Source organism: Pocillopora verrucosa, chromosome 11, assembly GCF_036669915.1.
Source record: "Pocillopora verrucosa isolate sample1 chromosome 11, ASM3666991v2, whole genome shotgun sequence".
In the NCBI taxonomy this organism is placed as follows: Eukaryota; Metazoa; Cnidaria; class Anthozoa; order Scleractinia; family Pocilloporidae; genus Pocillopora; species Pocillopora verrucosa.
The window spans coordinates 2,790,001-2,814,890 of NC_089322.1; the positions used below are offsets into that span (position 1 = coordinate 2,790,001).

Genomic DNA, 24,890 nt, shown 5'->3' on the forward strand with positions numbered 1-24,890 from the left:
AGTTATGATTTTCGTCGGGTTGTGGTGACTTTAAAGTCACAAAAATCAGCAAAAAGGCGAATACATTCAGAAGCACTACACGTACGTGTGCACCTTCATGACCTTTTGGTTCCACATAATGTTTTTGGCTCCCTCTTGGCTAACTGCCGTAGCCACATGTCATCAACAGTACATTTGAACGTGAATCACTCGTGCGGGGTCACGAGAACATTACACCCACGACATATTCTCGCTGATTTTGTGACTTTACAGTCACCACCACCCGACAAATATCATTACCCTTTGCAACATCGGTTGATTGAGATTCTCTGAGAAAATTCGGCGGCGAAAATTTCTTGCAATAGATGTTCACGACTGTTCGTAATTGTTCTTCTCATTTGTTATTAGTGACAAACTCATTGGCACTTAACGAATGAGTTATACGAATTTAGTCTATTTCCATCACAAATATACATATATACATAGTCTTTATTTCTGTGTCTAGTCGTTCTAGCGCCAAGGTACTAATTGGGGAAACTCGATTAAACCTATATTAAACCTTAAAAGGATCTTAAGACTCATAAACATTTGTCTAAACAGGTCTGGAGCTTTATATCTCTACTATAAGTTTCTTACCAAACTCTAATCTTCCGTCAAGTGAGTTTATGTAAAATCAGTTCTATGAGATCCTGCACTGCTTTAACTCAAAGTTGGTCAAGTTAAATACTTTGCAAAACTTTTCACTTGTTTTTCTTCTTCTTTAATTTAGGGTTTCAGAAGCAGTGACGTTGTCAACGCCGGCTTATTTTTCATCTGTCGTTAACGTTTCACGATGACCTGAGCGAAGACTGCTTTAATTTAAATGAAGAAGTTCCGATATTCAATTCAGGTATGTCAAAGTAGCCACGATTCAGGAGAAATTCGTGTTGAGAAAACATGAAATCAAGTTAAACGTCATTTTTTTTTCTTATGCAATAGTTTTTTTTCCTTTATTTTTTTGTGCAGTGCAGCCAGTGCAGTTTGAATGAGATAAACACGAGTAATTCAGTTTTTAAAGACCGAGGAGAGATCTATGCAAAATAATTTACAAAAGCTTGTGTATATGATCCCAAAGTAGACAAATATTGACAAGATGGGATAACTCCTCTAACTCTTGTCTTTCCTCATCCTTTATATTTCGGTGGACGGCTTGGGAGACAGATTTGCATGATCATGATTCTGCAAATAAAATGCAAATTAGGCAGGCGCGCGGTTTTAAATAGACTACGCGCTCGGCGGTCAGAAATGTTCGCAGAATTTACACTGAGTATTGCTCTCAATCTTCCTAACTTAGTATTAGAACTTTGTTTGGAAATGTGAAGCTAATCCAATAATTACTTTGGTGTTTAGTGGACGAATTTTCCGGGTTGTTTATACACTGAGATCAAATATTTTTTGCTCTGTATTGCCTTTATTTCTTCTGCATTGTGTTTCATGCAAGCTGCATTTATTTCAGCAAATCACAATGTAGAGGTTTAAACTTTTTAAAAGAAATGTAGAAGTTTAAATTTTTTAAAGGAAATGTAGAAGTTTGAATTTATAAAGAATAGTAAACATTTATGTGGTGCATGTCGCGCGTTAATTGACTTTGAAAATTTCTCTAAGATTTGTTTTAAAAATGTTATAGAAAAAAGCGTTTAGTCGATACCACGAACAAACAATTGCAAGGTCCCTGCCTCTTTCTGAGGCGATCAACAATTTCCAACAAATTTAAATGTTGTGGCTTTCACTGTTAACAAGCCGTCTTCCGCATCCACTCTAGCCAACACAAGCACTTACCTTTATATTAAAACTCCTGGTGCCATGTCAAAAATATATTATTTGATCCTTTCTGGAATGTTTTCTATATTTTATACAAATATGAAAATAACACTGTCTAATAAAGAATCTCTTAGATATTAAGACCGACGAGGAAAAGCTCTAATTAATCATTAACTTGCACAATGAGAGTGTTTCTTTGTCAGCCAGTTCAGACAAAAATTTTTCTTGCCTCACTAGAAATGATTAGTAAAACTGTGTGAAAGCCTTTACCTGTTTGAGTAAGAAACTTCAAAATCAGTCAGTTCTCTACCATATCTTATTCAAAACCATGCCAACAATTGCAAAAAGGGATTTTATTAATACTGGCTTGTAAGACTCTCCAAAGGTATCTTAACTCGACATAGAAATACTCAGATTTGAATTCGCTTCAGCCTCTGGATCGAAAATCAGGAAATAGAATATGAGAATAATTCACCATTGCTCAGGTCAACCTCCTTATCAGTCGTTACATTCTAGAATTAAATCACCGTTTTAGTAACTTCTCCCAAAAAATGAGAATAATGCGTGGCTCGTAATCATTGTTTGCGTTTAAATATCCTCTTCAAGTACGTACTAAAGACACACGCAGAGAATTAAAAGAAAGAGAATCATTTGTGTTCCTCTAAAAAGCCCAATATAAATTTTATGCACTATTAGTACGCATGACCTTGGAAACGCTAGTATAAATAAAGTGTTTTTGTTTAAACTTTCTGGGAAACTGAACTACTTCTTTAAAACTCGTCCTTCCCGAGCAAAAATATGAACAATGCCGATATTTTCCCTTTCCAGACTTTTCTCTTTTGTTAAGCAATACTGATATTTACCCTGAGTTTTCTTTCAGCTACAACAGGGAAAGTTTCACTTAGGACTCTTAAAGAATTTTGTTTTTTCATGTTGTGCGATCGTACTGAGTCGCCATGTTTGTTTGCATGTTGACACTTTTAGAGCTCGTGCTATATTTGCACACAGATCTCGCGCGGTTAAAAAATAAGCTTTGGAGTCTAGTTGTGAATGGATAGTACAGGCCTGGCACAAAATTTCAAATTCATGAATACCTCGTGTTATTCGTGTTATTCGTGTTATTCGTGTAGGGAAAGTATCAAGCGACCGAAATTACATAAAAAGCACATTATTGAAAAACACTACGACTGTACAGGTGTTCCTGACATCTCCGTATTCTATCCCGACATTCCTCTACCGATGGTGTTTGATAAATTCAAGGAAAACCTTCTGGCAGGCATCCTGAAAGGAAAATTTGATCGTCGATTGAGTAGATGAATATATTTCTTTCGCCTCGATTTCGTCGTGGGTACGTTTCCAATTCGAAGTCGACAATAGGGAGTCAAACATCGTAGAACCCGCTGTGTGCGTGTGGTATGCGCCACCTCAAGATGCTCTAACTGTGGTCTTCCTGTGCCCAGAAGGGTGATCACAATTTTTCCGGATGGAGGCTGCTTCTAAAGATGTCTTTGTGGTTTCTGAGCTACGTCGACAGTTTGTAAAAGTCAATGACAAACGATCTAGTCTTGAAAATGTCCCATTTGGAGTTCCACAGGGCTCAATTCTTGGACCCGTTCTCTTTAATCTTTATGCGAATGACTAGCAAGATCGTCTAAAAGATGACTCCTCTTGCTTTTAATACGCGGACGACACAACGGTGCTGCATCACGCCACTCTAAAAGACCCTGATGTCTGTGTAGACAAGGTAAAAAAGACCCTCAGCAGCGTCAAGTCGTGGGCAGATGATAGTAACCTTCTACTTAATGAGACTAAGACCAAACACATGGTTAATCCCACAGAGCAGATGTCTAAAGTGAATAATCTTGATGGATCCACTCCACCTCTCACCTTAAAAGATAAGACAGTTGACAGAGTAATGAAATTCAAATTGTTAGGAACTTGGCTTAGTGAGAACGTTGCATGGACAGAACATGTAAACAACGTCACATCATCATGGTATAGAGTGCTAGCTACTCTCAGGAAGATCAAGAATATGACATCACAACAGACTAAGAAGTCTCTTGTTCAAAGCCTCGTGCTATCCAGACCTAACTTTAATGACTCCGTCACTTATCCCCTTACCGCATTTCTGCAGAAAAGAGTACAACGCATTCAGAATGCTGCTGCTGGCTTTGTCTTGAATCGTTTCTGCTCAGAAAGGGACGTTCTAGAGCTTGGCCGGCTACCTACACTGGAAAATACGCAATTAAACTTTCATAAGCTTAGACATCGAGCTCTTGTTAGTGCGGCTTGGCCCGAATACCTTCAACCACCTAGGCAAAATCTCCAACGTACACTACGCTCTAGTAATGCGCCTCTGATAGAAATTTCTCTAATTAAGGGTACTTTACAGGACTCACAAACGACTTTATTCAATGCCCTACCCGCAAATGTAAGGCGGTGTCCAGACTTCAATACTTTCGCAAATAATTGTTGTACAATTCTTAAGAGCAGCGAAAACATGCGTTTAAACTCATAAGTTGTCTCGATAAGGTTTCTTATGGTATCTATAGTATCTTACATCATTTATTTTTTAACAGTTTTTAATTTCTTTATGTAAATAGTGAATGTTTCTTGAATAACACTGTGTGCATTATGCATCATGTAAGTCGTAAGTTTTCAGTTAGTATGACGGATTTAGAGCTACCATGTAGAAAAACTGTCAACAAATCGTTATAATTATTCTAATCATTATTATTTATCATTGAGAATGAAGCTTATGGAGCTTAAATGCAAAGTTCTGGTTCTGGTTAAATGAAGAACGATCTATTATAGCCATGAAGTGGAAAAGCCAGTCAAAATGGTATAGTTTAATCAATGTAAATGCGTTAGATACTAGCCGAGTCAAATTGAGACTGAATTAAGACACAAACAAAACTGTACCTTGCGAATGCAGCTGAGATTTTTACATTAAGTTGTAACGACATGATGAAGCAAATGTAGGAATAATCCACTACATAACAGTTTAGCAGAATGCTACGAATATCATTTAAATCTGAGCAGTTTTTGAAAGCGTTCTGCTGACACTGTTTGACAGATGCAGTTTGGTGTGATCATTAACTTTACTGACAACTTCTCAAAAACTATATTTCTGTCTCTTCTATGTTCCCAATGAAGCTTTCCTAGCAATGTTGGAAAGTAGATATTCTGAAAATAAAGAACCAAATCATGATCTACAAGTCCACCGGTCTTTTTACGCAAGCTGATCCCATGAAGGAGGGGCTGGGGACGTCCCGCCTGCACTGCTCACGCTCATCATTTGACAGGCGGTTGTGTAAATGTATCCTATTCTCAAAACAAAACCTCCTAACTGACCTCGAACTAAAGCCTTTCTTGTCAGGAAATCTATCTTTCAGCTATAAGCTCACCTCGGAGTGTGTTTTCCTTTGAGTTATTACAAGACCCTCTATGCACTCAGCACTGAAGTCGTTCATGTTTGGAAAAGTGACTACGCGGTAAATACGAATTTCTCGCTTCCTTCGTTCCAGAGAAGTGTACCGTGGAAGGGGAGGGAGGGGGGCAGGGGCAAAAAAAAAAAATTCACATGGAGGGAAGGGGATCTGGGTAGAGGGCGTTAGAGACAAAAAAATTACCACGTGAATGGACCCTTCCCCCTCCCTCTTGGGTAGTTCTGTCAACGATTTGCAATGCTTTGGCCGAAAACAAAAATTGAAAATTGATTGCAATTTCAATTGTTAGACTTTTGCCGAAAATAGAAAAACTAAGCCATGCCACAGACTGCAACATTGTCGGAGAAGCAAAATTTGCCGCTCAGTTTCAATTTTTTTCTTCATTGTTGACAGGATTAAAGTGAAAATATAAGTCATGTTTCAATATTCTGCCAAAAGGAAAAAAAGTCAAAAATTTTCGATTTGGCACTTCCGTATTTTTATGATAAAAAATAACGAAAATCAAAAATTGATATTTGCCGTTAAAGCACTGCTCAAATCAAAAATGTTTGCTGCAACTTATCAACACCTCAAGCAATATTTGATTCGAAAATTTTCCACTCAATCTCGTCGTGAAGGAACAATAACCATGAACGTGCTATAGTGCACAGAACTCCATTTTCTCTTGAACAACTACCCACCATTTTCACAGCATGAGTAACACGTTTACTATAGGTAATCTGATATCTTTCATCTGTCCAGTAGTATCGCATTTCTCGTAAAGCGCGGTAAAATACACGTTAAAAACACAGAGAAGCCAACATTTCTCATTCTAAAAGATGATTCCAATTTACAAACCGCTCTCTCCGAATCCCCCATTACTTCGTTGAAATTTGAACACATCTCAAACCAAAGAACAAAAACGACGCTCTGATTCGTGCGAGATAATACCCTAAACGATTTGATTGGTGCGAGCAATAAACCACTTTATTGTTTTTTCAGAGGGCACGGTAACGAATCTTGCAATCTGATTGGTTCTTTACCCGGTCAGTATTTTCCTATCTCTGCCCACGGGCCACGGTAACGCTTTCGTGAGTCGCCGAGTACATCACAACTTTCGTTGTCATTTTTCATAAATATACCTCGTTTTCCGGCTGGGCAGTATTTTTAAGCAAACACGTCGGTCACTACCTCAAGCCGATAAATAACTTATGAATCCTCCCTTTTCTCTCTATCAAATCACTTTGGTTGACAGAAAAATATTGGTTTCAGAATGAATTTGTATAAACAATAGTGTCATTACGTTGGTTGACAAGCGGCCTAAAAACCGTCTGCAATTAATTTTAATCGTTCACAAAAAGTACCCAGAAAGTTGAAACTTGAGGTATTTGGTTACAGTTAAACTGAACGATGGAACTTTCATTCATTTAATATCTGAATTTTCTCAAGCAATTTGTTCATAGTAAAAAAAAGCGAGCGAAGTTTTAATTTAAGTTCTACAACAAATATACGCTCCTGGTGAGTCCAATTCCGTTCAATTTGGACATTTGTACCTTAAATTGCACAACAGAAATTGAAGGAATTGAGAAAAGGCTGCATTAAATTCCCTTGTGTCTCGTTGGAGTGTGCCGTTCGAATTTAGTTTTTGTGTAGGAAAGATCAGAGTTAAACACGCCATTACAGCAAACAAACGAGCAAACTCCCACAACTTCAAAATCAAAAATTGAATTTACTCACAATTACTTTCCTCGCCGTTTACTTAATGAACAGAGGTAAATCTTCGTACATGAATGAATGGTCGATGAGAGTAAATAATACTTTCCGTTAGATCATTAACTGATTTTTAAGAAAACATTGTCGTGACAGTCCTTGCCAAACTAGTTCTGTTGGTTTTCAAATGTTCCTACGATTTTTTTTTCTTGCGCGCTCTCTAATTGACAGGTGTCAGATTGTGACAGATACTTGTAAAAATAATGTTTCAAAGTTTGTTTGGAAGCCTTTTAAATCACCTTTATCGTTACGGAAATGAAAATGTTTCGCTGAGGAATCTCTCTTAAATTTGCATCACCTCTATTTTAACTACCATTTACTCACTCAAAAACTGTTCAGTTTATGGAAGATCTTGCCGTATTTACGGCCATAAGTCATTCGGGTTCTATCGGAAAGAATTTCGTCAAGTTTAAAAACAATAAATATGTTATTTACCGGCTAAGGGTCGGTCCGTATGGTGAAAAACTGTGACCTCGGTCTTGAAAATGCTGGGTTGAAAACGTAAATTAGCCACCGTAAAGAGTAAAAAAGCTGACGTTTCGAGCGTTAGCCCTTCGTCAGAGCGATTGGCGAAGGGCTAAGGGCTCGAAACGTCAGCTTTTTTACTCTTTACGGTGGCTAATTTACGTTTTCAACCCAGTTGTTAACACTAAATTACCTGCTATACTCTCCCACCGACGCAGCACCACAGTTTCTTTAGAAACTTACCCCTTTATTCACTTGAAAATGCTTCAAGACCTCGGTCACAGTTTTTCACCATACGGACCTCCCAGCCGGCAAATAACATATATTTCTGTACGCTAACATAGATGTTATTATTTTTTTAATTAAAAAAAATAACTCAAAAATGAGAAAAAAAATTACAATTTTTTTCTTCTTTCAAATCACCAAACAGCAAGTGTTACCTGAGCCCTAGAATTTCACACATTCCTGCTTCCGGCCTTCTGATAAGGCCTGTCCGGATTGTTCTCGGCGACTTTTGAGCAACGTTTGGTGTTGGGAGAAACTTTTTGTGATTCTAACAACCTTAGGCAATTTTTTTTGGCAACTTTTAGACTTAGAACACGCATCAAGCACGATAAAGTCCATGATTTCCTAAAAAATTCGATCGATCCATGCAATTTCTTAAATGCTTCGGCAATTTGTTGATCATCGGCAGAAATATTGGACAAGATGGCGGCCGCGCTTGCGCATTTCGTCCATAATGGCGTCCAAATAATATAAGAAACTGTATGGAAATTTGTAAAATTTCTAAAATATAACAATCAGGAGCTCATGGTCCCGTCTGCTCTCGATCGAGAATATATAAAAATATGCCAGGCATTGAATGCAAATTTAGTAGTCTTGGCGCGAAAATTAAATTAAAGCAAATCAAAATTCTGACATCATGTAATCGCTCTGCCTCGAAAAATCCCAAAGATTTATTTGCAGGTCTTCTTTTCTTTTTCTTTTCATCAAATAGAAGATCTGCGGTGCTCAAGTTGTATAAGTTATGGTACGAAACACTCTTCTTTGAAGATCGAGCTGTGATCGCCGCCATATTGAATTCTCTTGATATTCTATTGTTCCGCGGTGTAATACGATATACCGCTGATAATTGTTAGCGGGCTCGAAATGTCCTTGATTTCTGACGATGTGCAAATAACGAAGAATATAGCTTTTAATTAACGTTTATGTGAAAATATCAGGAATCTAGGTGGTCCCTTTTGAAATTTAGGTAGCAAAGTTTTTTTATTTTTTGGCAATTTCTCAGTAATTTTTGGCTTTCCAGTGAGCAACTTTACGGTATTTTAAGAGCACAATCGAGACAGGCCGACTTCTGATCGATGATAAGCAAATTAGTGGCTGTTTATGTTGTCTCTGTTTATACATTCAAAATCTATATTTCCAAAAACGATTGGAAACTGTGAACTTGTGATGGTTTGACAGTGTCCCAACGTGCAATCGACGATCGAGTTCAATAAAGATTTCTCTCTCCGATCTCCCACGGCTCGCTTGTTTTTATCGAAGGAAAACCAATCACATTTCAGGCTCCAGTTTGTTACCATGACGTCGCTGTTGATAGTGTTACGCGTGACCGGGCACGACAGAGTAAGATTTTAAAGAGGATTTGAAAGCGTTTACCGCTATTTTCCAGTTGAAAGAGAAAAGAGAAAACCTTCAGTAAATAAACTTTGATCATTTGAAGAGAAAGAAATCGAAGAATTTTGTTTTGGAACGCTCGTCCGACAGAATATGACGCAGAGAGCGTGTGGAAGAAATGGACAAGATTTCTAACCAAGTCACGGCAAATGCAAACGGAAAATTTTGCCTACTTTTCTTCTTATCCAGTAGACCGAACAGAGAAATTCAATTCTCGCAATTTGTCGTTCGTATACGCCAGGCGGTTTACTTATTTCGCTGATTTTTGTGACTTAACAGTCAGCACCAACCCACGAAAATCATTACCATTTGCAACATCGGTTGATTGGGAATCTCTAAGAAAATTCGGCGGCGAAGATGTCTTGCAATAAATGCTCATGACCGTTCTCAATTGTTCTCATTTTCTTTTAGTGACAAACTTATTGGCACGTAACGAATGGGTTACATGAATTTAGTCTATTTCCGTCATAAACCTATTAGACCTTGAAATGATCTTTCGACATGTTTGGGCAAGACTCATAAACATTTGTCGAAGCAGGACTGAAGCTTTAAATCTCTACCAAGTTTCTTATCAAGCTCTATTCTCTCGTCAAGTAAGTTTTTGTCAAATCAGTTGAAAATTCTGCACCGTTTCAACTCGAAGTTGGTCAATTTAAAAACTTTGGGCAACTTTTCACTTGTATTTCTTCTTCTCTAAGGGTTTCAGAAGCAGTGACGCTGTCGACGCTGGCTTCTCTTTCGTCTGTCGTTAACGTTTCACGATGATCTGGGGGAAAACTACATTATATGATGAAGTTTCGACATTCAATTCAGGTATGACAAAGTAGTCAATATTTAACAAAAATTCGTGTTGAGAAAACATGAAATGAAGCTCAACGTAATTTCTCTTAAGCTGTATTTTTTTTTTCTTATTTTTTTGTTCAGAGCGACTAGTGCAGTTTGAATTAGATAAACATGTGTAATTCAGTTTTCAAAGACCGAGGATATCTGTGCAAATAATTTACAGAAGCTTGTGAATATGCCAAAGTAGACAAGTATTGACGAGAGGAGAATCATTTGCGTTCCTCTACAAAGTCAAATATAAATTTTATTTACTACTAGTACGCATGACCTTGGAAACGCAAGTTTAGATAAAGTGTTTTAGTTTAAACTGTCTGGGAAACTGGACTACTTCTTTAAGACTCGTCCTTCCCGAGCGAAAATATAAACAATGCCAAAATATACTTCTCCTTCCCAGACTGAATACTGTTATTTACCCTAAGTGTTTCAGCTGCAGCGAGACAAGTTTCGCTTAGGACTCGACGGGTTCTTAAAGAATTTATATTAGTTCCTGCGTGGACAGTGTCTCCTACACTGATCCATGAGTTCGCCTGCTTTTCCAGTTCATTAAGACACGTACGAGCGAAGTCAGTTGATCGCCATCGCGCTAACGGTTTCGCAGAACGTAACTACTCGATTAGACATGCCTCAAAGTTCGCTCAAAGGACATAGTAAGCGAGCTTGTTTTAGTAAATACGTCCGAAAATACCGCCAATACTTATTTCAGCGTTACACTCGGCCTACAGCTCTTGCTTGACCAAAAACATTTGTATGGAGCCCGTCAACGCTTTTGAATAGGGAATCGTCAGAAGTTCAAATTCTGATTAATGGACTAAAAATCAAAATGCATTGTAGGATTAGCAAATTCCTACGTCAGCAGTTTTACAATTGTGTACAGACCAATACCTAGTTAGCATGTCAACAAAGTAATCCATATTTGGCAAGGCTTAGCAACCAGCCTTTTTCAAAATGGAAGCTCTCGAATGTGACTGGTGTTTAAATAGTTTCGGTCGACTGGAAATGCTTGACGCGAAAATTTCCTACAAGCATATCGGCTCTGAAGAATCTAATACCGTTTCCTCATTTTCCCCTCACCTTTCTGTAACTAAGATCTTCAATGATGTCAAAACCCAGTTTATGTCAGGCTTGGTGGAAATTGGATGGGTTGAACGCAAAAGACTAGTTTATCTCTGCCGCCTTGATTACATCGTGGGAAGCTATCCAGTTAAAACTCCAGGACTGGAATTTGAACGTCGTAAAAACCATTGGGTAAAAGTCGTGTGTGGAAAATCCAAGTGCAAGAACCCTTCTCGTAAGAAACATTTTAGGCCCAAATTAGTGATATCAATGCATCCAGAAAGTCCCGTCTGTAAGAAGAAGAGAAAGGAAGAAAGAAAGTTCTGGCAAACTGGATGCAGGAATACAATGAAAAAGCGAATCAAATTGAAGTAAATGCGTTTGAACGTTGTTGTAATGACATGATTCAGTTTCTGTGGATGGTCTCAGGTCCAGATCTAGTTGAATTCGATCAAGACGTCATCTGGCCAAACTGGATGTAATTTTTTATTGTAAGAGATAATGCGTGGTGCAATGGAATTAATCAGTATAATGGCGATAGAAGCTGGTTGTAAATTCGATATGTGTATATTTGACATCATGTTGAATCACAGCTATTTTCCTATTATGAAATATGTACAAAAAATAGCGTATAAGGAATTATGCTCGAAAATTATTTCTAGCTCTCCTATGGTCCTAATTAAGCTTTCCTAACAATGTTGTAGCATAGGCATTTTGGAAATAAGGAACAAAATCATGTTCTGCAAGTCCATTTCTAACTGAATCAAAGCACCGTGCAATTAACTGATATATTTAATCTTGACGTATTCCGAAGACATTTTGCACAACTCGTTCAGTCAAAAAACCGTCTCAGGAATTGACCTATAATAGAGAATATAATCATATAACTTCTTCTAATGAAGTATGTAGACCAATGCCAGTAACATTTTCAAAATTCGGTAGGACAAACATTCGTACAGAAAAACTCCCCATTCAAGATAGTATGATAAAGTTAGGTACAAAAAAATGGCATTTCTAGGCGAGTAAACAGGCTTTTTTTAACTCTCTCCTAATTGCTTCGCTTTTTAAAGCCACTGTAATGAGTATCCTTCTTTGAGGGTTACCCAAGTGAAGATAAAGGGTGATGAGACTTCCTTAATTAATTCTTTCAGTTTTCTTTAATGCCTAAAAACTATATCTGATCGGATTTACAAAAACATGCCTTACATGTTGCAAGATTGACAGTCAGGTTCATGCCTTGATAGAGCTCAGATAGTGGGTGAACACCCTGTAGTTGGAGGGTGGTTGAAAGTCCAAAGCAGTAGGCTTAGGAGAGGCCGCAAAATCCTCATGGCTAGGGTTAGGAGCATCACCCGCCATCAAGCCAGGTTCGCCGATAAAAATGCAGAGGGCTTAACGTCAAGAGTAATGCCCGGCATGCAGCCCAGCCACTAAGCTATCCAAGGGTGGGTTGCAAATGGCTCTCTGTGGAAAGCTAAAGGGGTGGGGAGGGTATGTTATTGGACCCCTTGTCTTACTGGCAGTTTTCTATGAGGCTGGAAGGGACTTGTCGTATTAACCTTGTTTGACAGCTTACATGGTGGCCAGGCTTGTACCCTTTCACACCTCAGCCACCGTTGGTTGCTGTTGGTCAGTTGGTTGCAGCAAACCCATAAAAATAGCCCATTAAGATTGGTTTGATGAAGGTAGAATTTCTCCCAACAAAGCATAAGGATGGAGTATGCAGTCATGTAAGGAGAAATTGTAAAGAATTAATGTTAGAGGCGTTTCAAGGGTTGATGGGATGGGGTTTGCAATATTCTTCAGTTATTGTCAAGACTCACCGAAATCAGGGGGTACTCGAAACAGTTACACAGCAGCTATGAAATTTTGTGCAGTGGTCTTTTTGGTTTATCTAGCCGTGCCGATGCAAGTGAGAGAAAGAAAAATTGTAAACAAATTTTGGACAAGTTTCCAGATCTTTAGTACTTGATAAAAAAGAAACAAAACAGTTGTAGAGTGGGTAAGGTTTAGAAGATCGTTTCTGTTGTTTACATTTATTTTTCATCATCGCTTTCAGGTTGTCTGAAGGTTTGGAATTTCAGTTGGATAAAAATTGATCGTTAAAATGATGGTTTGGAATATCCGCATTTATCTACTAATGACTGATTGCTTAAGCTTATCTTTAAGTTGGTCTCTCCTCATCAGTACTGTGGCCTATTGGGGCAAAATACAACTCAATTTCTCTTCTGAAACACAGTGATGTTTTCCAGAATACAACGAAATCTTCTGAAACACAATAGTGTTTTCCAGAACACAACGAAATCTTCTGAAACACAACAATCTTTTCCAGAACACAAGGGAATTTTCTGATACACAAAAGCAAGCTAAAACACACCAAAATACTGGGCCGGGTTGTTCAAAGCGTGGTTAAGATAACCCAGGATTAGTGTGAAATTTGATATCAGATCTGAAAGCTAAAAAAAATATCTAGCATAATTTGTTTGTCTACAATGTTATGACTGCATGCTCTAAAGAGAATCCAGAAAATCATCCCAAACTGGCTTTTGAACAAAGGAATTGAAGAAACCGTGAATAAAATTTAATCTTAGGTTAGCGCTAATCAGCTGTCGAGCAACTGGGCCCTGGTAACTAAACCTGTCGCTGAAAGCGAACAGAACCTGGAACTAGCTCTGGCTAAGGCGGCAACGAGGTTTGAACCGTTCGTGTAGTGGATTTGAACTAAATTGACTTCTTCAAGTTCAGTAAGCGATCATCCAGAAGAAGAAAGCATAATCTCGTATCAGTTTTCAAGAGGATATCACTGAATTTTTAGTTAAGTGTCATGGCATTACGATGTGTGTACGGATCTGATTGACAAAATACCAGTTGTAGGTTGAAGCATTTGACTTACGTTGTTCAGGAACAAATTATGAATGAGCTAAAAGGCCCAGGCTACCAAGGTGGATATAGAAGTATGTGGCATACCCTACGACTTAAAAATATTCAAGTTCCTAGACATTTAGTAGCTGAACTTATGAGGGAAATGGATCCAGAAGGATGTGAGCAGAGGAAGGCAAAAATCCTCGAAAGAGGAAGTTATTTCTTATCTGGTCTAAACTGCACATGGCACGTCGACGGATACGACAAATCAAAGCCTTGTGGATTTCCAATTCATGTGTGTATTGATGGATGGAGTTGAAAATAATTTGGCTAACAGTCACAAGGTCAAACAACCATCCAGAAATTATTGCCAATGTCTATTTGAACTGTGTTGCAGGGCTAGAAAGCTGTCCAGTGAAACTGAGGACTGACTGTGGAACAGAAAATAGCGTAATGGCAGCTGTGCAATGTACATATCAACAAGATGCAAAAGTGCACAAGTATGGGTAATCTCTGGTGAACCAAAGGATTGAGAGCTGGTGGGTATTTTATAGATTGAAGAAACAGTTGTTTTAAAGCATGTAGGAAGTGGCTTGAGCACGAAATAAGCGCTTGAGTGCTCAAGCTGCTTCTTAACCTTGAACTCCCAAGATCTCACTATTAATTCTCCTTAGTGTCTGTTATTCAGTTCTTGTGATGTTAGTTTTGAGAATTTGTAATTGCATCAACTTGTAATCCACTAATTGATATTTTTGTATATTCTCGTCACATGTCTGCTTGATATTGTTTTGATATTGTAAGGAGAAATTCTGTCTTGGTCACTCATGGGAGTTAAAGGGTTAAGTGCTTTACAACAGAACAGAGCACAGTCAAGGCTTCTCTATTTGTTTTATAGTAAAGAATCCATTAAATTCTCCATGCATTGCTTTCAATTTTCAAAAAAACTTAAGGTGATAAATTATGATTGGTCCCTAATAGGGGCATTGTTTTTTTAGTTTTTGGTACTAAATTTATCTTCCCTCTAATTTTGCCCACTCCTGTTTGTTTCACAGTGCCTCTTTTGAGTCAGTTTTTGTTTTGTTTTTGAGGAGATCACATTAATCCATTCTAGATATAATGCAGTGGTTAAAATGCTTTCCCAGTGTTAATACAGTAAAGATATTGCAGCACTTTGTATGGCACTTTTTATAAATAAGGATGTCCTCTGAGATTTTCTTAAGTTCATGGCTTAGCCTTTTGTGACTTTGAGAGGAGAGTAACTCTTAAATGTAGCATGCATTTCAATTGAGTATATAAAGTAATCATAAAAGACAATGGCAATGAGCAACTAATAACTCCAAATTAAAACAAAAATGAAAACAAAACATGTCAAATAGAATGAAGCAATCAAGAGCTTCTTCAGTTGATGATTATTAGATTATTTCCTTTATTCTTGTGACCTTCCTGCTTGATTTAGGGTTAATATTGTAGAGAGAAATTACATGCTAGTCAGCTCTTAGTGGTTAAAGGATGAAGTCATGATTGGGTTAAGTATAGCATCTGACCAGGTGAGAGATTGTTGCATGTTAGCTGAACCACTCATAGAGCAAAGTGAAGCAATACCAATGCAATAGATACTAAGTTGAAATTTCGTTATCTCACAGGACACCTTCAGTTAGGATTCAAAAGTGTGGTCTTGAGGTCTTCAGTCTCTCCCTAAAATGGAGTCACGAGATTGGATTACTTGGAGGCCATGTTACTAACCTACTGAAGCACTTCCTTCACCAAGATCTGCCTTGGCATGAAGCTCAATGGGTTAACCAGGTCCTTGGGAGTGGATCAGGAAGCAGACTCACTATGTGCCCTCATTGCTGGGGACAGTTTCAGCAGGGTGCAAATGGGTATCATTGGCAATGGACAAGATGGTTGCAGTTCTCCTGATTCCAGAATAGGATTTGGTTGAGGAGGATCAGGATACAAAAATGCATAAGGAAAAAGCTTTGTGGAGGGCAGACAATGGAGACAAAAATATCAATGAAGGTGTTTGGATACTGAACTGCTCTGCTCAAGGAAAAAGCTGCCTGCAACATGGAGTAGTGATCATGCTCTAATTTCAGTAAAGGGATTTTAACCCTTTAACTCCTAGGATCCAATTGTCAATTCTCCCCTCTAGCTGCTACACGTTTGTCTTTAAGTTAGATATGAGGATTTGATGGTAGATCAAAATGACCTCTACCTGATAAGTTTGGGTATTGTCATTACCTGTTTACTGGATAATGACTGAATATTATAGGGAGAAGTTACTTGTTAATCATTTGTGGGAGTTATAGGGTTAAATATGGGTTTTTGCTGTTTAATGATGGGAAAATAAAAGTGGATCACTGAATTAAAACAGGTTTCTCTTTGTATTGTAGTTACACAAAGGAAAATCTGTCTTTCTCAGGAGATTTATCACTTTTACTGTCACAAGTGGCCATTAGGTTACTTCTCCTTTAACCCTTTAACTCCAAGAAGTGATTAACATGTAACTTCTCCCTATAATATCCATAAATTGTCCAACAATCAGGTAATGAGAATACTCAAACTTATCCGGTAGAAGTTGTTATCTTGATCTAGCATCAAACCCTCATAACTAACTTAAAAAGAAATGTGTGGCAGCTAGATTGGAGAATTGACAATTAGATCTTGAGAATTAACAGGTTAACATTTTATCCACAGACTGTCTGGTAGTTGACAATTTTGAATTAAATCAAGTTTTTAAGTGAGGGCCAGACACAAACACTTAAATTACAGAAAATAATTGGCACAGACCATGACAATAAGTGACCAGTTCTATCGCCGAGAGAGGCAGGGGCTGAGATGATTTTTTGGGGATCACATGGTTTTCAGGTGAATGGTGAGGGGATCTGTCATTCACAAATAGACTATAGAGGCACTGTAGAAAATGAGTGTTTCTTCTTTTGTATTTTTCCCATTCACCCCCATTCCCTTCTTTAGAACCTTACCATACAAGCCACATTTACCTGATAGGAGTTAATCATTGAAATTCAAGTGTTCGAATGTAGGAAAAATGCATGTAGCCTGATATTCCATTTGAATAAGCTTTGTTGTTGTGCAGCTGTAACCTGATATTCCATTTGTATAAACTTGGTTGTTGTGCAGTGGTAACCTGATATGTCATTTGTATAAGCTTGGTTGTCATGCAGCTATAGCCTGATATTTCATTTGAATAAGCTTAGTTGTCCTTAGTTGAGATGACTTGATATTCATTATCGTGAGTACAATTCAAGACCAAATTTTGTCAAGGATGGAAACACACCTCCAAGGGCTTCTTTATTTCAACAGTTACAAACATTACTTAAGACATCATTTTCATAAAAAGTTCTCAATCTAATCTAGTGCAGCAGCTCCTGAGATGATCTCAATCAATTCCCTTGTAATCACAGCTTGGCGAGTTCGATTGTATGTCAGAGTCAACTTGTCAATCATTTCACCTTTAAGAGAGATGGAAACAGTAAGTAAACTTTGATGAGGGTAAAATTCTTTTGCACACCCTTTTGGGGCTGAAATACTCATCTGACCAAATCACATGAACAACAGTTATGAATATTGGAAGATAAAACTGATCACTGAATGAGCTCTGTAGAGCAAACGCTTCAAGAGATATGGGGAATTTTTACAAAAAACCATCACTAGGTTGCAATTTTACCATCCAGTATCTTGGATGGCTAGGATTACAAATCATTTAGAAGAACCCAAATTTGATCGATAACACGTTATCCAGCACTTTAGAGCAATTTGCAATTGAGTGTTTGAAAATTTACTCACCTGCATTTTTACTAGCACTGTCCATTGCAGTCATTCGAGAGCTCTGCTCGCTGCAGGCTCCCTCCTTCATGCCATAAAACAAAAGACTAGCCAAAGAGAACTCAGAGTAGTTCTTTATCGCATCAGAATCCAAGTCATCATAGGTACTCAGAGTGTCTGAGAATCCAAAATCCACAAGAAAAGTTAAATTTTAACCCTTTACACCCTAACATCAGTAGCCATATTCTCCTTACTGTTCTCCATACATTTTTTAAGGTGCTAGTAAGGAGAAATTGTTAAACAATCAAGAGGTTCTTTGGCTAGTGATCATTTCCTTTGTTCTCCTGACCTCAAGTGATTCGGGGTAAAAACGTAAGGAGAAATTAGACATTAGTCACTCATACGGGTCAAAGAGTTACTTGCCCCAGAGATACAAGTAAAGCTACCAAAATGTAAAACTGAGAAAAATGACAGTTGTTTGAGAAAATTCTTCACATGATAAACAAATAACTACCACAATTTTCCTCACAGCTACAGTGCACATTTCTATTGAATAAACTGCACAAAAAGAAGCTTAGGAAAATTTCGGGCTTGGACAAGGGTCACATCTGTGCCTGCCATATATTGGTTGGGTGCTAATGCTGATTGAATGACAAAGCCAGTTGTTGGAAGTAGGGAAAATTTCATTCAACAGATTATAGAGCAAAGCATGTTCTTCACTTTTAGCCCATGCTATCTCAAAAAATAAAGAGATAAAAGAAATTATGGCCACAGTCGCATAATCTACTTGCTTTGGTCTCTTGTACTCGCCCTTCCATTCCCCAAGATCTCATCATAAATTCTCCTCACTGTCTGCCATACAGTTCTAATAATGTTAGTTTAGAGAATTTGGTATTGGATCAACTAGCAGTGGCCTTGTTGATATTTTTCTTTATTCTCATCACTTATCTGCATGATATTGTGTGGATATTGTAAGGAGAAATTCTGTCTTAGTCATCCACAGGAGGTATAGTGTTAAGGTAGGTCACACTTTGATCAATCAGAATGCATGAATTAATTTTTTATAATCACTCAAACAATTGAAATAAATGCTTATACTTGATGATGATTAAACAAATTCATTTATTTTTCCTCACCTCCTGAGACAGAATTCAAAGTATCAAATGAATGAAGTGGTTTTGTCTGAGTCTTGTATGAAACCACCGACCTGATGAAAAAAAAAACACTTTGTTTGTCTTTCACTCACAAATACTGAAGTGAAAAATTTCTCATATTTCTCTTGTACCATTAAGAATACACATGCAGGGCTAAAGCTAAGAGATAAGGCTACCAGCTGAAATTCAAAGTTAGGCTGCTCAAAGATGGTGCCTCACAGAAGGTGCCTTGCGTGTCTGTGACATGATCACCAGCTGGAAAATCCAGCTGGTAATCACCACATTTTCATGCAGTAAATTTTTTTGGCACTACACAACAACCCTGAATATGCACAACTTACTTAAACCAGTTATAATACATCTCTCCCATATCATACTGGAATCCACTATCAAGGATTTCCTGGGCAATGAAGGTGGCTTCACAGAACTGAGGAGGCCTTTTACCAATCTCTGAAAAGCTCATCAGCAAGTAGTCACCTAACAAAAAACAATAAATATATTTAAAAAGAAAGCTAAAAAGAAATCTTTAGGAGACGGTTTATTATGAACAAAACCAATAAGAAACAACTTCCCCAGTCCTTAATATATAGGGTACAATATTAGTTTGGAGAATTTGGTATCAGATCAATTGATATTTTTCCTTATTCTCATCACTTGTCTGCATTATAGTGTATAGATATAGAAAGGAGAAAGTCTGTCTTGGTCACTCACAGGAGTTAAAGGGTTAATTACCTCTTTTTAGTTTGCTATAAAGACTTCACTTATGAAAATTGCCACAGATAGTGCTAATTTAACCCTTACACTCCCAAGATCTGATTAGTAATTCTCCTTACTATCTGCCATACAATTCTTGTGGTGTTAGTTCCGAGAATTTGGTATTGGATCAACTAATAATCCCATGATTGATATTCTTCTCTATTCTCATCACCTGCCTGCTTGATATTGTATTGATATTGTAAGGAGAAATTCTGTCTTGGTCACTTGTGGGGGTGAAAGGGTTAAGCAAGTTTGTGGCATGTTCACCAGATGCTCTCAGAGATAAATCACACCCCGGATTTGTTGTGGAAATTTTCAGAAAAAAGTTCAGCTTATACACTGTTTCCTGCTCTGGATTAATCAATAAATTCCTTGAAATTCTATCCACTTACCATGTGTTCGTAGAAACAACTGCCTTGCTTTCTCTCCACATGCCACAATTTTTGTACTGTCATCAACCTGCTTTTCTCCCAAAGCAGCCTTAACAGCCTTCACCAAGCTAGAATGGATCCCACCACATAATCCACGATCAGATGACATCACAACTATGAGGTTTTTGGGTGTTGTCTTGTCCGCATCACTTGGTTTGATTTCAACTTTATCATACAAAGCTGAGGAAAAACATGTAAGCCGCGATCAGATCAACAAAAGCATTTGCTCACATGTTCATGTGAGTGGACGTGAATTCAGTTAAATTTACATACCTGAAGCACCAGCTCCATAAATTCTTGCAGGACGTAATTCCCTCTCTGCTTTACCAAACTTGGCAGCTGATACCATCTTCATGGATTTTGTAATCTTCTGGATATTTTTCACACTCCTTAATCGCAAGGAGACTAAATTTAAAAGCATAATGTTTTTAAAGTAAGTGGTGGCACAATGCAGTTAACCCTTTAAGTCCTTTAAGTGATCCACAGGTAATGTCTTCCAAAAATATCCACCCACTGACTAGTAAACAAGTAATGAGAATACTTAAACTAATCAGGCAGTTGTTGTTATTTTGATCTGACAACAAATTCTTGTTACTATTATCCACGGAAATGTGTAACAGCTAGAAGGGAGTGCTGACAATCAGATCTTGAGAATTAAATGGTCAAGTACAGTATTATTAGATAAGATTTCAAAGAGCGACAAGTAACTGAGACCTTAAAAATGAACAAAAAATAACGCATGGAACGAACTAAGAAAACTAGAAATGTCATAATTTCTAAAAAAACACTGTTGCATGGCACTTAAACGCCTTAACTTATGATATTTATACATTGATTTTTGACAAATTTCACATGTCTCCGGACGAGGAGGCGTAATATTTGTGCGCTGCAACACAAATTGCTTGTTTGTGATTACTCTCTTAGAAACATCAACTGTGAAAGAGATTTCATTACGTGAAAAATCTTTTTTTCTTCTTGAGAACCTAAGGCTTCTTATCCCTTTATTGCCGTAACAATCAACTTCAGCAAGAACACAGTTATTCTCGACATCGAATCGCTCGATCAACACAAAATTAGTTTGATATTTTAACTTACTATCTTTCAATGTTGCCATGTTCCTTACGGCTGGACTGCAAAAAAAGAACAGAAAAATACAGCACTCAGAAAAATCTGGAAATTGCCATATCCGTTACCCGTAAAAGTTCAGTTTCTCACCATGATGCTGGCCTAAAAACAGCTCCTCGAATGAAGACCGTGTTAGCCGCCATCTTGGATGTCTGTGCGTCCCTCACTCGGTCACGTGGGTTTATTGGACCGCTGACTAACCAATCGCTTTACAAAACAGAATATCATTGGTCAAAAATTAGAATTTGATGACTTGACCAATTAGAACTTAGTTAAGAAAATCAAAGTTTGTTATCGCAGGCTCAATTAAATTGAACACGTTTTGTATTTTCGAAAATCACAAGGAATAGGGGTGAAAATGTCGGGTCGGGAAGGTAATTTTTAGATTAAGTTCCGACTTCTTTTGCTGGTATGTTGTTAATTGATTCTATTATGAAGTCCACTGATCTACCATTTTTCGCAGGAGGAAAGAAAAAACCACTCAAACAGCCCAAGAAAGAAAAGAAGGAACTGGATGAGGTACAATTTTGCATGTTAGGAATCGAACGACAAATTCGTTCAAATACTTAGGCGTGCAGCTGTTATAATTCAATTTTATCCCTAATTTGAGTTGTATCTGTCTTTAATTTTTTGTTACTTATCAAAAGATACGCTGCCTTTCGATGGTGAGGATAAATGTGAGACAGCTCTAGGGCTACACACGATCATTCTTTGATGGGCGCTCATCTAAGTTAAAGGGGTTTTCAATGAAAAGCTGTTAGAAGGCAGATTGATTTCTTCATATTCTATGGTGCGCAAGCAAAAATTTCATTTTTAAGACTATACATTTTTTCAGAAATACAATAAACTTCGTTTTCCTCTCGATCAAAGCTTCTAGAATGTGTCATGTAGAAGGGCTGTGGGGGAGGGGGTAGTGGGATGAAACTCATTGGGGGAAGGGGTTGTATGAAGGTCTGTTGTAGAGCCTAAGGAGGTATACTGTTAAGAGGTAGTCGTGGTGTGGAATAGATTTTCAGATTAACCCCTTAACTCCCATCAGTGACCAAGAAATAATTTCTCCTTACAATTTCAATGCAATATCAAACAGACAAGTTAGGAGAAACATCAACAAAGGATGATCAGTTGATCCAATACAAAGTTTCCAGAACTAACTTCATAAGAATTGTATGGCAGACAGTGAGGAGAATTACTAATAAGATCTTGGGAATGTTAATCATTTTATTAGGTTATTAAACCTATCCCAGAGAAGCAAGTAATAGAATTTGAACTTGGTGGGGACACCTTAAGTTTCTGATCATGCTGTATACAAGGGTAATAGTGTATTTGAAAAATAACACACTTCTGATTGGCTGAAAACAAGTGCATTCTCAAGTTATATGAGTGCAAAGTTGTAACGCGAGGGCAAATTACAAAAAGTGCATGCATGCTTTCAAAATTTTTTCTGTTTCAACTTTCTGTAATATTTTTTCATGTACATGATTAACAAGTAATAAAATGATTTCTCTTGCAGTTTGGTGTAATAAGCACTTTTCAACAACTACAAATTGCACTTGCCCTATGGGCTTCTACAAAAAAATTCACAAGAGCTTATTCACACAAAATTGTACTCAAAATCATGTTGTTACCTATAGTAATTTTTTTAGCAATTTTTTAGGATGAGGTGGCACACCAGGAGAAGATGAAGGCTGATAAAAAGGCACTGGAACAAGCAAAGGCTAAAGCAGCTCAGAAAGGACCAATGGGTATGAACAATGCTTAGTGTCTAGTTTCTTCTTACAACAATTCTGCTAAACCAACATGATTGAGAATATAAGAAAATGTTCGCAACCTAAGAAGCTTTGATTGTGAGACAAATTCTCCCAGTCAGTACCAAAGGGAATGTATAGAGAGGAGTATAGAGAAATTGGATACTGATGTTGGAGTGTCAGACCTGGGTTAATAAATCCTAAGAGTAATTATCATCTAATTTCTTCCTACAGTAATACTGCCACATATAAATCCTACAGTACAGTCGTGAGAATAAAAGAAAATTATTGCCAACCTAAGAAGCTTTGATTGTTAGATAAATTCTCCTTGTCAGTACCAAAGGGATGTATAGAGAGGAGTATTGAGAAAATCGATACTGATATTAGGATGTTAAGGCTTGGGTTAATAAATCCTAAGAGTGACTATCATCTAACTTCTTGTTACAGTAATACAGCTGAATCATTCTTTAGGATCATGGAAATAACAGAAATGATGGCTTCCCTAAGAATCTTTCATTATGAAATGAATTCTAGCTAGTGAAATAAATCAAAATACAAATTTGTAACAAAATTTACTTAAGTTTGTTCTTGCAAAAAATCATCCCTTTACATAATACCTTTCTGAAAAAGTTTTGCTTCACAGAGGAAAATGATAACCCTTTGCAACTAAATATTAGTATGCATTTTCTCCATGCTGTTGTCAGACATTTCCGAAGGTTCTGTTAAGGAGATTTTGTTGAAAAATCAAGAGCCTCTTGAGTTGAAGATCATTTTCTATATTCTCATGACCTTAATGTTTGACATAGCAGAGATACTTTAAGGAGAAATTGGACTTTAGTCACTTTAAGGGCTTAAATAATTAATAGTTTATTGTGTTTGATACAATCTTTCTTATTTTTCCAGGTGGAAGTGGTATAAAAAAATCCGGAAAGAAATGACATTGGATTATTTATCCTGCACAAAGTCCAAAACAAGGATCTCCCAGTTTTGCAAAGGCCTTGTACAGAACTTGTATATCCTGTAATAGTTTAGGCAATGGCAATCATTTAGTTAGTAACCAAGTTATAGATAAACATGATTTTCATTTCTAAAATGTTTTTTCTTTAATCCTTTATGATAATACAATGATTATTATTATCATATTTTTATTATTACAATTGTTATTATCTTTTTTATTGATATTATTATTTTGCTGTTTTAAATACTTGAGTGGAGAATTTTTTCCCCTTTTCCCCACAACTTTTGACCTCTAAGATCAAATTATCAATTCTCTGTACTTTCTGCCATATATTTCACACATTTTAGCTCTGGGATTTTGGAGCTAAATCAAACAAATCCCTCAGTTTTCTTTCTCTCTTTTAACATCACTCTTCTGCTTTCAAGTATATTTATTTTGAATGGGGTGGTTCCTTTTTCCTCACTCCTGGAAGTGAAAGGGTGTAGAATTTATCGTAAATTTTATTCTTTCTGTTACCTGTGAGACATTTAAAAACTCTTAGGAGATAAGATAGAAAAAAAAAGAAAGAAAGAAAAGTAATGCCTCAACTGAGACCTTGTATCCTTTGCATGAAAATACTTACGAAAAAATTGCATTGTGCTAATCATTGGCTACTAGGCTGCTAAAATCTTACCCCTAAAAAGTTGCTTAACAAAAGATTTTAATTATATCAAAGTGTCTAAAGCTCAATGCACGATACTCAAAAATGCCCAAAAATGTCAATGTTAGGAAATTTATGAACACTTACTTGCTTTAAAAAAAAAAACATTTTTCGTACCTAAGTGTGAAAAAAAACTTTAGGTATTACTTAGTGAAAAAGGCAAGACATGCAAAAACACCACTCAACTGTGGCGACCAGGCCGCCCTTGCCTGGCTAACACGTGTTGAAATCACTGCTTAAAGTAAAACATGACACCATTACGCATCTTGTCATCGTTTGATAAGGCATTGATATAACAGGCATTATGTTTTTTTTTTTAAGTTACGGGAAAAAAATAGAATATCTGTCTACCGGGCTT

At 37.2% G+C, this 24,890-nt stretch overlaps 2 protein-coding genes and 2 long non-coding RNA genes across 4 annotated transcripts; 3 read left to right on the forward strand and 1 right to left on the reverse strand.

Moving 5' to 3' along the window:
• The first annotated feature begins 3,281 nt into the window (after positions 1–3,281).
• Positions 3,282–4,454, forward strand: LOC136284477 (uncharacterized). Its single transcript, XM_066174821.1, has 2 exons — positions 3,282–3,312; positions 3,519–4,454. Exons 1-2 carry the CDS (start codon positions 3,282–3,284, stop codon positions 4,295–4,297), a joined length of 810 nt encoding a protein of 269 aa, XP_066030918.1. The 3' UTR covers positions 4,298–4,454.
• Positions 4,455–9,528: 5,074 nt separating this feature from the next.
• LOC131776401 (uncharacterized) lies at positions 9,529–16,100 on the forward strand. Its single transcript, XR_010719149.1, has 4 exons — positions 9,529–9,712; positions 9,818–9,932; positions 14,275–14,416; positions 15,521–16,100. It is a non-coding gene; the product is annotated as an uncharacterized lncRNA (long non-coding RNA).
• Positions 16,101–17,152: 1,052 nt separating this feature from the next.
• LOC131800077 (ATP synthase subunit gamma, mitochondrial) lies at positions 17,153–21,313 on the reverse strand. The gene is made up of 8 exons (XM_059117758.2): positions 21,220–21,313; positions 21,100–21,134; positions 20,278–20,409; positions 19,966–20,184; positions 19,159–19,294; positions 18,800–18,870; positions 17,685–17,840; positions 17,153–17,350 (listed from the first exon to the last, which is right to left on the reverse strand). The coding sequence occupies exons 1-8, from the start codon at positions 21,270–21,272 to the stop codon at positions 17,247–17,249; spliced, it is 906 nt and encodes a 301-aa protein (XP_058973741.1). The 5' UTR covers positions 21,273–21,313; the 3' UTR covers positions 17,153–17,246.
• Positions 21,314–21,406: 93 nt separating this feature from the next.
• LOC131800157 (uncharacterized) lies at positions 21,407–24,076 on the forward strand. Its single transcript, XR_009341443.2, has 4 exons — positions 21,407–21,503; positions 21,593–21,648; positions 22,784–22,871; positions 23,778–24,076. It is a non-coding gene; the product is annotated as an uncharacterized lncRNA (long non-coding RNA).
• Positions 24,077–24,890: the final 814 nt, after the last annotated feature.

Coding starts and splice junctions, on each gene's coding strand:
- LOC136284477 (XM_066174821.1), top strand. CDS start 3,282: ATGTCTTTGTGGTTTCTGAGCTACGTCGACA. Junction 3,313..3,518: donor GTTTCTGAGCTACGTCGACA/GTTTGTAAAAGT, acceptor ATGTCTGTGTAG/ACAAGGTAAAAAAGACCCTC.
- LOC131800077 (XM_059117758.2), bottom strand. CDS start 21,272: ATGGCGGCTAACACGGTCTTCATTCGAGGAGCTGTTTTTAGGCCAGCA. Junction 18,871..19,158: donor ATGTATTATAACTGGTTTAA/GTAAGTTGTGCA, acceptor TTTTTTCATCAG/GTCGGTGGTTTCATACAAGA. Junction 17,841..18,799: donor TTTGAATTCTGTCTCAGGAG/GTGAGGAAAAAT, acceptor TTGGATTCTCAG/ACACTCTGAGTACCTATGAT.